At 38.7% G+C, this 15,917-nt stretch overlaps 1 protein-coding gene across 1 annotated transcript in view; it reads right to left on the bottom strand.

The window, feature by feature from the left end:
• Nucleotides 1-695: 695 nt before the first annotated feature.
• The window catches only part of SLC9A6 (solute carrier family 9 member A6), a 66,978-nt gene continuing 51,756 nt past the window's right edge, over nucleotides 696-15,917 (bottom strand). Inside the window, exons 15-16 of the mRNA XM_037142217.2 lie at nucleotides 8,428-8,533; nucleotides 696-4,159 (exon numbers count right to left, since the gene is read on the bottom strand). Coding sequence (XP_036998112.1) covers nucleotides 3,887-4,159; nucleotides 8,428-8,533 — 379 coding nt within the window. The 3' untranslated portion in view covers nucleotides 696-3,886. The remainder of the gene's footprint in view (nucleotides 4,160-8,427; nucleotides 8,534-15,917) is intronic.

Below are 15,917 nucleotides of genomic sequence, written 5' to 3'. Positions count from 1 at the left end.
CCCTACTACCAAATCCCAGTTCCCTCTCAAGGCCTCCTGTAGTTTTCCATCATAGCCTTATGATTGTTGTATTTGATGTTATTTGCTGACTATTTAAGATAGGCACTCACTCCCTTACCAGAAGGCAATCTAGTCTTCATTGCATGAATGATTCCTAACCACCAGAGACAGCTGTTAGCGCCTCATGTAGAATAGGCTTTGTGAGAGCAAGGCCTGTTGTTTGGTGCTGTGTTCACTGTGTGTGGCACAAAGTAGGCACTCAGCTATTCATTGAGTAGTAGTTAACAGTTTAGACTTTGGAGTCAAGACTAGATTGAATTAGCTCTTTCACTTACTAGCAGTGTGACAACTTCTCTGAATATACTGTACCCTCACAGCATGATTGAGATTATATGTAGATTTAAAAACACCTCCTATTGCTCTGGCTGGTGTGGTTCAGTTGGTGGAACAACTGAACAATGTGGAACATTGTCCTGTAAACCAAAAAGTGGTGGGTTGGATCCCTGATCAGGGCACATGCCTAGGTTGTGTGTGGGTTGGATCCTGGTTGGGGCATATATGAAAGGCAACCAATCGATGTATGTCTCTCACATTGATATTTCTCTCCCTATCTCTAAAACCAGTAAGCATATCCCTCAAAAAATGGGAACTACTGTTGTTATGATTTCCAATTTATTTCAAGCCTTACACTTCATACTGTATCATATCTGGGTTATTTCCTATCAAGGACTTTCTGATTAAGTCAAACCATCTATACTTTCACCTCCTGACACTCCCATATTGAGTCAGGTTAACAAACATACTTGCTGAAATGTAATGAGGGGTTTGACTTGTAAACAGGAGTCAAGGAAAGAGCCTATGGTATGTAGGTCTACCTCCTGTGTCTCTTGCAAGACCATGAGCAAGGAAGCCAGAATGAATGGCAATAAGACACAATGATAGTGTGGCTGGTTGGCACTACTAGACAGACAAAGTTGCTATCGGTAAACTCTAACCTACAAAACTTTTCATGTACAAAAAGAAAGACCTAGATTTAACTTGAAAACAGGACTATTTGTGCGATCATGCTTTCAGTCAGACTTAGAACTGCCTCTTTACCCAACCGCATACAGAATTTACCCATAGGATGGAACTAACATTTTCACGACACTATCCATTACTGAGCTAATAGGCTACAAATCAGCGCAACAGGATTCAACTGCTTTGAGTCAATTTCTTAAATTGTCCAATTGTGACCATAAGCAAATACATCCAGCCTTACACATAAGCACCAAAAGTTTACTGCCCCATAAGTTACATTCTGTTAGGATTGTGTTTGTTTCTTTTTTAAACATTAGTCTTCCTCCTTTCCTGCTAGGTATATAGGTAGAAAAATAGATGAAGTCAGCCCTCTTTACTTCTCACTAGAATAAACTGTGACTTAAATACAGTGAGTGGTTATTTGCAAGGCTATAATTTTTTTTAATGACAGATTTTCCTAAAAGAAACCAGTATAACATTTATCCAAGTACTCTACGTGAAAACAAAAAAAATACATAAAGATTAAAAGTCTATTACTATAACATCACATTGCCAAACACAAACAACTAAGATAAAATGCCAAGGAACCTTAAAAAATAACTTTAAGGGATGCAACATTCAAGTCATTCAAACATGTAGAGTTCACAAACAACAGAAAAACAAGTCCAAGAGCAGTTCTGCTTGTGCATGATGGCAACTCTGACTGTACTTCACGTGGGATCATTCAGGTGTCTGATCCCAACAGATATATGAGCAGAATTTGTTTTTTCCTTCTTCGCTTGGAGATGTGCACACAGATTAGAGAAGAATCTTCTAGATGCTGATGTTAGCACAGCAGGCTTGATTCCCCTTTGAAAATGTACAAAGGCTGATTTAGTTGACTCAAGCATTATCAGTTTCTCTAAGAAAAAGTCTTAGGCATGCTGAAGCAGACGAGTTCCTGAATTTGTCATGCTAATTATTTATAGTCATCTTCATAAAGTGAGTTCACTAAGCTGACAGAATAAAAAAAAGTAGTTGTTAATTTCTTGTATACCCTTTTACAATGTGAATAACTTCGTGGTAAATGACGCTGAAGTTCAAAGCCCCTCAAGCATACACTATCAAGAAAGTATTGACTGCATGAAGAGGCACACATCATAGAAAATGCACACTTCACAAGGTTCCTGCATAGCAGGAAAGTCGCTATCACTACATAACAAATGGCTCTGCCAACAGTTAGAGCTTCCACTCAAGTGTACAACGGGAGAAGTCCCTTAAAATCTCAAGGAGTATTTACAACAGCACAGATACCTTGGGGAGAATAAATATAGGTGGCTTTTTTTTTGGAAAGATACTTTTCATTGGGAAATTTGAACACTGTGTAAATAAATCAATTTTCAAATAGTGTAAAACATAAGGCAATGCCATTCAGACCTGAGGGGGGAAAACCCACAAAAAGTTTCCCTTTTCCTTTTGAAACATTAACAGGTCAGAATCAACATAAGAAAGTATCCCCTTTCCAAGCGTTCAATGAACCTTTGGGTCTTTTCGGCATCACAAAATAGCATCCACTTTCATACTATGAATATGAAATGGGAAATTGTTATGCGTTCTTCCTTGAAAACTGTAAAAAACAAAAACACATGGCAACTTAGGCATTTCATATTAAAAAGTAACATGAAAATAAAGACAACTACACCAGCATGCCCCGAGGAGTTCCCGTCCGAGGAGTTCCCGTCCTTACAATAAGCTCTCCAGAGCACTGAATTTCTCTTACGACCGACTTTGGTGTAGTGTGCAATGCTCATGGATTCATAAATTAACTTTTAACATCGACTACAGACTAACAAATGACAGTTAGACACAGTAAGTTCAAAAATTTTACATTTTGCTCCTGTTGTGCTGCTACAGAGCAGCGATTTAAATCCATATAAAAACTTCTGACCATAAAGCTTGCTATACAGATCAAGTACAGAATCAAAAAGTAAGCAGCAATTGAATTTCTTATTCAAATGTATCTGGTATAGGGTATTTACATATTTGGGAAGAGAGACCTCCAAAGCACCATTCTCTTGACTCCCCTCCTGCGCTCTGAACCCTCTCTGCCCGCTCCAGCCCCTCCAAATCAAAATCAAGTGTCCTGAACTATACATGCCTGTGCTTTGGCTAAGCTGGCTGGATGCGTCTCCTTCTATGGAATTGGTCTAGGGGAAAAAGTCTCGGAAGGCATTGGCGGCCTTCTTTTCCCAACAGCAATGTACTGTGGTCAAGGAATCAGTTCTTTCATAGCAAGGGACAAAGGGCCCCACACTTCATTCTCCAACTGAATGGGGCAGGATCAAAACCCATCAGCCTCTTGCACCACAACAGGCCACCAGAGAAAAAGGAAAGAAAAAGGTCAGGACAAAGGCAGCAGCAATCAACTTAAGTTTCCCGACAAAGGAACCTCTCCTCCCTGGGCTCCTCCAGAAAAAAAAAAACATTCTCTCTTTCTTCTCCCCTTCCCCTCCCACAGAACAAAACTAATTCATATCACAAAAACATGGTACTCTGGTTTAAGTGTCAGGTCAATATAAGAAAGAGTAAATCTGTCACTTTTTATATTTTAACTGAGACAGAAAGCTAACGGAACACACAACATCACTGTGAAAATAACTTTCTAAAACAAATCCAGTCTACATAGTGCAGCCAATAAAACATGAAAGAAGAATTTGTTCACAATCTGCCTTGTACACGATAATTATATTCTTTCAATGCCATATAAATAGCATTTATATAGCTTAAACATTCAGACATGCACTGGGACTTTTTAGGTAGTACGAATTTCTTCACAATCACATGTGCAAATTTTACAAATCACTAAGTGAGTATTAGTAAGTTTAGTTTAGGCTGGACTGTGTCTCGTATTATCTAACAAATTTAATGGGGGTTCAGAATCATCCATAGGAAGAACCAGGCGTGTTCCCCGAATGACCAGTTCATGGTCTCCAAATGCAAGCTCCCGATCCAAGGCATCTTCAGAACTGTTTCCCATAAATCTCCTCGGGGCACCAGATGTTGCTGATTCTGTGTTCACAGTAGAATCCCCGTAGGTCAAACTAATATCACCATCATTGAGAATAAGATCAGAATCATCATCTTTCAATTGTTCCTGATTCTAAAAGCAAATAAAATAAATTTTAGGAATTGTTGTGAGATTCAAGAAGTATTTCCAATAGTAGAATTTTCCAGTACTCCCTATTTAAACCCCTCAGGGGTAGCCCACTGCCCTTAGGATTAAAGTCTAAAGTCTTTACCTTGGCCTAAAAGACATTGCTGATTTGGGCCATCAGTTTCATGTCCCACCAGAGTCTTGTTCCCTAACCCTAACAGCCCCACTGTGTGCCTGTTAGACTGAACTGCTGACAGCTGCTTAAATCTCTCAAGCTTTCTCTTACCTCCTGTGTCTTCTGGCCTCCTTCACAGGATGAGCACCTAGTTATCACTGAGGTCTCAGCTTAAAGTCACTTTCCCCCAGGAGTCATCCTTGACCTTCCAAGTCTGGCTGAGGTGTCCCTCTTGTGTTCTCCCCTAGTGTCCCATACTTAGCCCTCTTTCAAGAGCAGCATTTGTACTTGTATTGTAACTGCATGGACACTGGTCTTTTTTCGGACTGGCCCCCACTAGACTAAGTCCTTTCTGTGCTCTATCTAGCCCAGCAACCTAACAGTCTGGGGCACACAGAAAAGAATGCACTAAACACAAGTTCAATTGATTATTGAATAGGTTTATATAAATGAAGCTTTTACTTCTGTATTAGCAATGCCTAGAAATACAATACTGCTCGAATATATTGAACCCTCACTACATACTTGTCTCCCAGCTTCATAAATGTTGATCCTAATGGATACTTTGCAGCTCAAATAATATAATTAAATAAAGTTTTACAAAAGGGAAAAAGGTCAAGAAAATATAGTGGCATTTTGGTAAAAAATGTGTATGTGCACAGAGAAGTCTGGAAGGGCATTCAACAAAATGGCAGTTCTCTGCATAAAAGGGCTGCTTGTAATTTTTATTTTCTTCTTTATGTTTCTGCACTATCTCGATTTTTACTATAATGAACATATATCACTTTTTCATTTTTTTAATTTATGGATTTTAGAGAGACAGAGAAACACTGATTTGTTCTACTTATTTATGTACTCATTGGTTGATTTTTGTATGTACCCTGACCAAGGATTGAACCCACAACCTTGGTATATCGGGATGACACTTTAACCAAATGAGCTACGCAGCCAGGGCTGAACACATTTTACTTTTAAAACTAATAAAGTCATTTTTTAATGTAAAGAGTAAGAATCATTCTAACCACTCATATTGATCAAGCAAAAAAGTATGTGACTTATATTCCTTGAGGGAAGTAGAGCTGATGCAAACATTCTACATCCAGCTCTCCAATACTATGTGTGCTTGAAAATTTTAAGTTTGTGTAAGATAGTCAAATAGACTGAGGAGACTACTGGACACAGTAAAACCAATTTCATTTGCTGTTGCTAGAAATTTGCCTAAAGACTCAAAGACGTGTGAATTAAAAACCAAACCCATAACCACCAACCAGCCATAATTCCTTCCTGCCCAAACTAGTTAAAACACTAAGTCTAACTAGTGTCTATCATTTAATTAAGTGCAGCAATACTCAGAACAGAGTTCTGTGGTACCTTCAAATGTCAGCAGGGGCTCTTCAGCACCTTCTAATGTCTTTGTTCAGTCTGAAGTTTGGGGGAGTAGCTATCAAATTTAAAATGCATATGTGCCTTTTGACTCTACAATTTAACATTTAAAATCTATTCTATGTACCTTTATATACTTGGATAAGTTTATATGCACAAGGATATTCACCATAAACATTGCTTGTAATAAAAAAGAAAAAGGAAACAACTTAAAGGTCTATCCTTAGGAGACTGATGAAACCAATCATGGTGTACCCACACAAAGGAGCACCACTGCGCAGCCATGAATAAAGAGAAGGCAAAGGATCTCATGTACTTGTAGAAATGAATCCATAATGCATCTTTAAGTGAAAAAGAGCAAGTAGCAGGACAATACATTGATTATGATCTTATTTATGTAAAACAATAACAAACAGCTACACAAGTGGGGACCCAAAAAAACAGACTTATATTTTGGAGGGCGGGCCCCTTGTAGTACAGGCTTCCCCTGCTAGATGAGTGTTCTAGGCACCCATCTGTATCAGTGCACCAGCTGCTATTTTTGCAAGAGGCTGAATTCAGCTTCAGTGAATTTTTTTGGAGGCTCTTTCAACATGTTTGCCCACTTCATGACAGGTGACTTAACAAGTGCACCTGCCCACACTGTGCTGGGTATTCAGCAGTTTTTGACCAAAACTAGCATGACCCCCATGCCCCACCCTCCCTGCTTACCCCATTTCACCCCAAGTTACTTTTTTGTATCCCTGCACGAAGAAAGTCCTTAAAGGGAAAACATTTTGTTGATGTGGAAGAGGTTAAACAACAACAACAAAAAAAAGCAGCAGACGCACTAAAAGGCATCAAGATTGACAAGTTCAAAAAATGTTTTGAGCAGTAGAAAAAATATCTCAATAGGTGTATTGCATCAAATGGAGAGCACGGGCAACGTGGTTGAAATTTAAACATGTAAGAATAAATACACAATTTTTAATAAATAGAGAGTTTCTTTGGATTCCCCCTCATATATACACACAAAAGTTTGTGAAGGTAAAATATATTAAGAATTATTCACAATAAACCCTTAATAAAGACCACCTCCGAGGGATGTAGGTAGGAGAAGGAAGGCAACTTTTATTACTATACTGTTTGAATTCTATACTGTTTGATTATCTGGCCACAGCATATTTTTATAACTAAAAAGAGTAGGTGTTCCTATAAAAAAGGGAAATCTGGACACACCACACAGAGCCAGAAGGGGAGAGGGAGAGACATAGAGAGGGAGGGGGAGAAGACAGAGATCTGTGTGATGCATCGCTAAGCCAAGGAATGCCAAAGCTTGGCAGCAAACTACCACAACCCAGGAAACAGGCATGGAACAGATTCTCCCTCACAGCCCTCAGGGAACTAACCTTGCCAACACCTTTACCTCAGACTTCTAGCCTCCAGACTGTGAGACAATAAAATTCTGTTGTTAAACCATTCAGTTGTGCTGTTATGTTATAGCAGCACTTAGAAAATGACTGCGATGTTATATTTTGGTTAATTCTACAGGACACACACTCCTCGTGGAATGCTTGGCTTTTGGTGATGGCCAAGTGGGTCTCAAATACAAGAGCTGAGCCTCACTGACTTACCAACGGAGTTGTCTCACCCCCCTGCACAGAGCCACATGGGCTAACAGGGCACAGAGGGAATGGAGACTGTGTTTGTGACAGGGGCTTGGGAAATGTGGGAGGGAGAGAGGAGACGACATGGGGTGTTCTCCCACTCACCCCACCCCACCAGCACAATCTGTCAGAAATGTGCACCATTCAATGTAACACAAAGCTGGAAGGTACTCCTCCCTGACCCAGGTGCCACCCCTCACTGAGTCTACTCTTCCCCATCTGTTCTCTGTGGGGTCTGGGCTAACACATCACACAGAAGGGTATGGGAAACTGGGGGAGTGCATGTCCTCACTGCTTCACCACAGCCTCACTTGTCCACTCAGGATGTTGCATCAGAGTAGTCAAAACTGGTGGGTTTTGTTAAAATGGACATTTTATTTGATACCACAGATTATTTCTGAAGGGTTGAGTTAGAAGCAAAAGTGTTTTTAGAAAGAACTTTAAAATGTTCACATTTTAAAATAAAAGCCAGTCAGCATTTGCCATTTCTTTCTTTGTTGCAATATTTGCCAAATCACCAATCATATGTTGGTAGCTAGGAAAAATATCGCATGTCTAAATATGCTCACACCTTCCTAAATATGCTCACACCTTCCAGCAATGTAGAACAAAGTTAGAAAAAGCTTTCCTAATATCCAAAAGGTAATAAGTGTGAAGTAAAAGACCATCTGTTGCACTGTAGGGACATAAAAAATTGTTCTATTAATCCTCTGAATATGACTGTGACAACCTAAATTTATATTTGAAACACACACACACACATTTAGTAACCAAGCCCAGGCCACATACTGCAAATAAATGAAAACCAGCACGAAAATAGATTTACCAAAATCACCAAGAGTAAACTGGGGTACTATTCTAGATCTGTTTCAAAAGTTACAAATTATATTTACAGATTTCAGTTTATTTTCTGGCTGAGCAAAATATGTTTATATTCCCTTTCATGGATTTCATACCTTAAAGGCACAATGAAACAAATGAAACACAATGAAACAAAACCAGTAAATCAACTACAGAGCAGATAAATTTAACTTAATAAAGAATTTAGGTTTTGCATACAACCTACTTACTTCATAAGCCTGGGGACTAGTGAGGCATCTCGCAATGGGTCCACAGCAGGCAGGGAGCGTTGTTGTGAGGGGAGGCCCACTGTGTGTCAGCAGAGGCTTCAGATAGCTGTGCTGGTTAAGGAAAAGCTGCATTCCTTTCTTCATGAATTTAAAATAACAAATCTAATAACATCCACCTACACAGGGCAACGACCACTTCAGAGGACAGTGAAGAACTTTCACATGTTGTCTCATTTCATCATCACATTATGTCAATGAGATAGCAAAGGGACATTTTATATAATTATTTCCATTTCAAAGATATGGAAACTGAGGTTCAGAGAGGCACAGGATCTTCCTAAAGTCACACAATTAAGTAAATGAAGCAGTAATATTCAACCTTGAATTGGTCTGATTCCAAATCCTGTGCCCTTTCCACCACATCATATTGGCTTTCTGATTTTACTAAAACTGAAGGGAAGACAAAATCACTCTTGAAGTAGCACTGAAGGTGATACAAAGAAAGTAAAAAATGGTTAACGGTCCAAAAAGAGATGAAATATTCTAGTAGTAGAATATAGTCATAAAAATGGTTTGAATAATTTATTGTAAATTCACCTGGCCTCTTAAATGAGTTCAAACTTTGTTATCAAAGGAAATTCAATTCTAAAAACATTTGTTTAAAATTATGTATCACAAGTTCTTCTACCATAGACCCTCATTTCACTATTTATTTATTGTCCAAAAAATAAAAACAAAACCGACATGATACTATACAGGGGTAGGCAAAAGTAGGTTTCTAGTTGTAAGTACATGAAACACAGTATACTCTTGTATTATTATTTATTGATTATTGTATTATTTATTTGTCTTATAACTGTAAACCTACTTTTGCCCACCCCATATATTATACTGAGAAGGAATAAAAACAAGAAGTCACCTGAAAAAGTAGGGAAAGGGAGAAAGACACAATTCCCTACTTTCTAAAATTATAGCTTCAGGTTGTTCTCCATTAAGAATGAGGAAGTCAGAGAAAATGTTGTGAATTCCTATATTTATGAACTCTAAGTAAAGGTTAAAGTACTCTGTACAACTGCCTACACAAAACCACTGAAAACCTGGAATAATGGATTCTACTAATGCACTAAGTACAGAAATTACCAGGTCTTAGTCTAGTGGTACTTAATAAGGTAGTATTGAGGCTAACAAGTCTTGCTGTTTAACCCTATAAAAATAAATTCCTTAAAAACCAAAGTTCATCAAAGATTGACAAAAGAAAATCTGAATAGTCCTATATCTATTAAAGAAATTTAAAACCTTCTTATGTAAAACTCTTGAGGCCCAAGTGGCTTCACTGGTAAAATCTTCCTAGCACTTAAGGAAGAAATAACACCAATTCTCCAGAAAATGGGAAAACAGAAAAATTCTTCCACACTCATTTTATAAAGCCAGCATAATCTTATTATAGAAATTTGACATTACAAGAAAAAAGTCACAAGGCAATATCTCTCATGAAAATAGACACAAAGCCCTGGCTGGTGTAGCTCACTGGATTGAGCATGGGCTGTGAACCAAAGGGTCACTGGTTTGATTACCAGTCAGGGCACATGCCTAGGTTGCAGGCCAGGTCCCCAAGAGGGGGCAAGAAGAGGCAACCTTAAAAATCAGCACAGTAACAAATTATGGGAGAATAAAGTAAATATACAATCATCTCAGTTGATGCACCAAAAAGTCTGGTAATATCCAATACATGTTCATAAGAAAAAAAAAACCACCTCTCTGCAGACTAGAAATAGAGGGAATATTCTTTTTAAAACATTTTTTGTTTATTTATAGACATAGGGGAAAGGATGGAAACATCAATGGTGGTTGCCTCTCATGTGCCCCTCACTGGGGATCTGGACTGCAACCCAAGCACGTGCCCTGACTGGGAATCAAACCAGTGACCCTTTGGTTCTCAGGCTGGTGTTCAATCCACTGAACCACACCAGCCAGGGCAAGGGAATACTTTTAAGTTGAAAAGGATATTTCAAAAACCTAAAGCTAACATCAAAGTTAATAATAAAGTATTGAAAAATTTCCCCCCAAGGTCAGGAATAAGACAAAAATGTCCACTATCATCACTTACATTCAACATTGGAGATCCAGTATTGGAGATATAGGCAGAATAATAAAACATAAAAACCATACCAGCCAGGGCAAGGGAATATTCCTAAGTTGAAAAGGATATTTCAAAAACCTAAAGCTAGCATCAAAGTTAATAATAAAGTATTGAAAAATCCCCCCCCCCAAGTCAGGAATAAGACAAAAATGTCTATTATCATCACTTACATTCAACATTGGAGATGCAGTATTGGAGATCCAGGCAGAATAATAAAACATAAAAAAATACAAGGCATTGTAAAAGAAAAAAACATGATTACTTACTTGTTTATATGTACAGAAAATCAAAAAGAATCTACAGTTAGAAATAATAAGTGAACCAGAGTGCTGGATACAAGGTCAATATCTAAAAATACAATTGTATACCTAAAATACAACAAACAAGTAGAAAATAATATAAAGACCATTTGCAATGGCATCAAAAATATCAAAACATCAGGACTTCCACCAAGATGGAGGCATAGGTGGATAAGCCGTGCCTTCTCACACAACCAAGTTTAGAGACAACTAAATATTAGCAACAGAAAACACAGCCAGAACACAGAAAAATTGAACTTTTCGGAAGTCTGTTAACAACAAATTCTTCAGCCTGACCAGTAAGGGGCAAAACCAGCAGCTGGTAGAGTGGGGTTGCACAGGAAAACTCGGTCAGACGGACTCAGGAGCGCGGAATCCAGGTGCAGGGTTGGACCTGGTGAGCGACCCAGCAAGCGACCAAGCGAGCAACCGCGGGGAAACAGCGAGGGAGCAGGGCTGTGGGTTGACTGTGGTCTCGCACTGGTGCGCAGATAGACAAGCGAGGAAGTGGGCAATTGGACCGGGACCCAGCCGTCCCCGCGGCAGGCGGCAGGGAGGGTGCCGCCATTTCCCTGCTCTGACCCCACCTCCACATACAGCGTCATAACCCAGCGACCCTGAGTGGCCCGGCCCTGGTGAACCACCTAAGCCTCTGCTCCTCACCCAGCGGCATGAAACAGCGAAGGATGCTGCCATTTCCCCGCTCTGACCACGCCCCCACACACAGCATCACAACCCAGCGACCTGGGAGTCCAAGGCGCCGCTCCTCACACTTAAAGGGCGTGAACAGACCAAAAATGGCTCAAACAGACCAAAAATGGCTCAAGAAGATCTCAAAGCCCCAGAGCCTATAAATCTAAGCGATGAAGAAATAGCAAAACTCTCAGACGCACAGTTTAAAACACTGGTGATCAGGATCCTCACAGAACTGGTTGATTATACCCACAAATTAGACAAATATATGAAGGCGAAACTAATCAAAATGAATGGAACTGCACAGGAAACCAATAGCAATGAAAAGGAAACTGGGACTCAAATCAATGGAGTGGACCAGAAGAAAGCAAATAATGGCCAAACAGAAAAGAGTCAAGAAGCAAGAATTCAAAGAAATGAGGAGAGTCTTAGGAACCTCCAGGACATCTTTAAACGCTCCAACATCCAAATTATAGGGATACCAGAAGGGGGAAAGGCACAGCCACCAGTGGAAAACTTATTTGAACAAATAATAAAGGAGAATTTCCCCAATGTGGCAAAGGAAATAGACTTCCAGGAAATCCAGGAAGCTCAGAGAGTCCCAAAGAAGTTGGACCCAAGAAGGAACACACCAAGGCACATCATAATTACATTAGCCAAAATTAAAATGAAGGAGAGAATCCTAGAAGCAGCAAGAGCTAAGGGGACAGTCACCTACAAAGGAGTCCCCATCAGACTGTCAGCAGATTTCTCAAAAGAGACCTTACAGGCAAGAAGGGGCTGAAAAGAGGTATTCCAAGTCATGAAATCCAAAGACCTACAACCAAGATTGCTCTATCCAGCAAAACTTTCATTCAGAATGGAAGGACAGATAAAGTGCTTCTCAGATAAGATCAAATTCAAGGAGTTCATCATCACCAAGCCCTTATTATATGAAATGTTAAAGGGACTTACCTAAGAAAAAGAAGTTACAGAAACATGAACAGTGAAAGGACAACAAACTCACAGTTATTAACAACCACACCTAAAACAAAAGCAAACTAAAAGGACAGCTAGATCAGGAGTGGAAACATAGAAATGAAGATCTCAAGGAGGGTTAGCAACAGGGGGAGTGGGAGGAGGAGAAGGGGGGAGAAGGTACAGAAAATAAGTAGCATAGACAGTAGATAGAAAATAGATGGGGGGGGCAAGAATAGCATGGGAAATATAGAATCTAAAGGACTTGAGACACATGGTCATAAACTAAAGGGGGGGTAATGGCGGGGACAGGGGGTAGGGTGGAGGGGAATGAAGGGGGGGGATAGAACAACTGTAACAATATAATCAATAAAAAAATTTTTAAAAAATAAATAAATTGTACTTAGAAAAAAAATATCAAAACATCAAGATAAATCTAATGTAGACATGTAAAACCTGTTACTGAAAACTACAAAACACTAATGAGGAAAATTAAAGGTCTAAATAAATGAAGGTTTTTGGATTAGATGACTCAATAAGATGTCAGTACTCTCCAAATTCATTCATAGATTTAATATAAACCCTATAAAATTGCCAGTGTGCATTTTTTTGTGAGTGTGTGTATGAAAATTATAAGTGGCTTCTAAAATTTAGGCAAAAAATGCAACAGACCTAAAATAGCCAAGGCAATACTAAACAATAATAAGTCTAGAGGATATCTTTTCTTGGATAGCAAGACTTATATCAAGTAAAATAATTAAGAGAGTTTGTTAAGAACAACCTAACAATAGCCAGAGGGAAGCAGGGAGGGGATAGTGGAGAGAAGGGTTTTCAGAACTATTATAAAGGACACATGGACAAAACCAAGGGGGAGGGTGGAAGCAAGGGAGTGAGGTGGGTTTGGCTGGGGTATGGGGGAGGAGTGGGGAGAAAATTCAGACAACTCTAATTAAACAATAAAATAATTTAAATAAAAAATTCAAAGCAGAAAAAAGTAATTAAAAAATAAAATTAACTAAAAAAAAAAAGACTGTGGTACTGACATAAAAATAGACAAATAGAAAAGAGGCCAGAAACAGACCCTCCCAGTTACATGGCCCAGTGATTTACAACAAAGGCTCCAGTGCAATACAGTGGATAAAAGATGGTATTTTCAATAAATACAGGGTACGAGGTAAACTGAACACCCACATAGAAAAAAGTAGGCCTTGACCATACCTCACACCATAAGCAAATTCAAATGTGATAGTGAAAGCAATCATACTTTTAGAAGAAAACAACAAAATATCTTCATTAACTTGGGATATAAAAGACTTCTTAAGATACAAAAAGCACTAACCATAAAAGACTGATAAAATAAACCTCATTAAAATGAAGAATTTCTGTACCTCAAAAGAGAGGATTAAGAACATGAAAAGGTGAGCTACATATTGGGAGAAGATATTCATGGTACATATAACTAACAGAGATCCCAATTCAGGAATATAGAAAGAACTTCGAATCAGTTAGACAAGACAATTCACATAATAGGCAAAAGAACTGAACAGATAAGCTTCATAAAAGAGGGTATCAAATTGATCAAGATGAAACGATGCTTGATTTCACTGGGTTATCAGAGAAATGCAAACTAAACTGCATGAAATATCACTACTACACCCACTGAAATGGCTAAAAATTAAAAGGCTGACAGATACCAGGTGTTGATGGAGATATGGGACAATCGGAAGTCCCTTGAGTTGCTGGTGGGGGTGTAAATCCGTTACAACTACCGTGGAAAACTGGTTGGCAATATCTATTAAAGCTAAACATTTAACTGTTTTATATATTATGCAGAAAATGTATATAACATTTTACACAGGAAACACTAAACAATGTTTTGTTACATGAGAGAGAAGAAAATGTCCCAAGAGATGTGAAAGTGGCTTATACCCAAAGTGCTGATAATGGAGACAAAACTAATGATACAAACAATAAATAATTTTAAAGAGCAAGGATTTCTCTCCCTAACGAGAGTCTTAATATCATAGATATGCATGCGTTCTTGTTTCCATACAGTAATTTAATTTTGAGTGTTGTGAAAAGTGAACATAAAAATCTAGAATATAGTAAGTAGTAGATTCTAATAATGTGTCAAATGCATTCTTAAATATGCAAGGCTTTGATTAGAAAAGAAAAAGCAAAGAAAAATATTAAGTACATTTTATTGATTATGCTATTACATTTGTCCCAATTCTCTCCCTTCATTCCCCTCTACCCGGTACCCCCTTCCCTACAGTAATTCCCCACTCTTAGTTCATGCCCATGGCTTGTGCATGTAAGTTCTTTGGCTTCTCTGTTTCCTATACTGTTCTTAACCTCCCCCTATCTACTTTGTACCTGCAAATCATGCTTCTTAATCCCTGCACCTTTTCCCCGTACTCCCCCTTCCCCCACCCAGCTGATAACCTTCTGAATGACCTCCATACCTATGATTCTGTTCTTGTTCTGGATGTTTGCTTAGTTGTTTGTTTGTTTGTTTTTTACATTCAGTTGTTGATAGCTGTGAATTTGTTGGCTTTTTAATGTTCATAGTTTTGATCTTCTTTTTCTTACATAAGTCCCTTTAATGGCTTGGTGAGGATGAACTCCTTTAGCTTTACCTTTTCTGGGAAGCACTTTATCTGGCCTTCCATTCTAATGATAGCTTTGCTAGATAGAGTAATCTTGGGTGTAGGTCCTTGTCTTTCATCATGTTGAATACTTCTTTCCAGCACCTTCTAGATTGCCAAGTTTCTTTTGAGAAATCAGCTGGTAGTCTTATGAGTACTCCTTTTGTAGGTAACTCTGCTTTTCTCTTGCTGCTTTTAAGATTCTCTCTTAAACCTTAGCATGTTAATTATGATATGTCTTGGTGTGGTCCTCTTTGGGTCCAACCTGTTTGGGACTCTCTGTACTTCCTGGACTTGCATGTCTATATCCTTCACCAAATTAGGGAAGCTTTCTTTCATTGTTTTTTTCAAATAAGTTTTCGATTTCTTGCTCTTCCTCTCCCCCTTCTGGCACCCCGATGATAAGAATGTTGGTACTTTTGATGATGTCCCAGAGTCTTCTTCTGTTTTGGTTGAATGTTTATTTCTTCCTCATGTTCCAAATTGTTGATTTGAATCCCAGCCTCCTTCCCTTTACTGTTGGTTCCCTGTAGACTTTTCTATATTTCACTTAGTGTAACCTTTATTTCTTCCTTCATGTTGTTGCCATAGTCAACTGAGTTCTTTGAGCATCCTGATTACCAGTGTTTTGAACTCTGCATCTGATAGGTTGGCCATCTCCATTTCATTTAGTTCTTTTTCTGGGGTTTTGTTCTGTTCTTTCATTTGGGCTATATTTCTTTGTCTCTTGAATTTGGCAACCTCCCTGTGTTT

This window comes from Artibeus jamaicensis, unplaced genomic scaffold (genome assembly GCF_021234435.1).
Source record: "Artibeus jamaicensis isolate MK-2021 breed Jamaican fruit bat unplaced genomic scaffold, CSHL_Jam_final contig_240, whole genome shotgun sequence".
NCBI lineage: Eukaryota > Metazoa > Chordata > Mammalia > Chiroptera > Phyllostomidae > Artibeus > Artibeus jamaicensis.
Note: the sequence above shows the minus strand (reverse complement) of the source record. Positions and strands in the feature narration are given on the sequence as shown.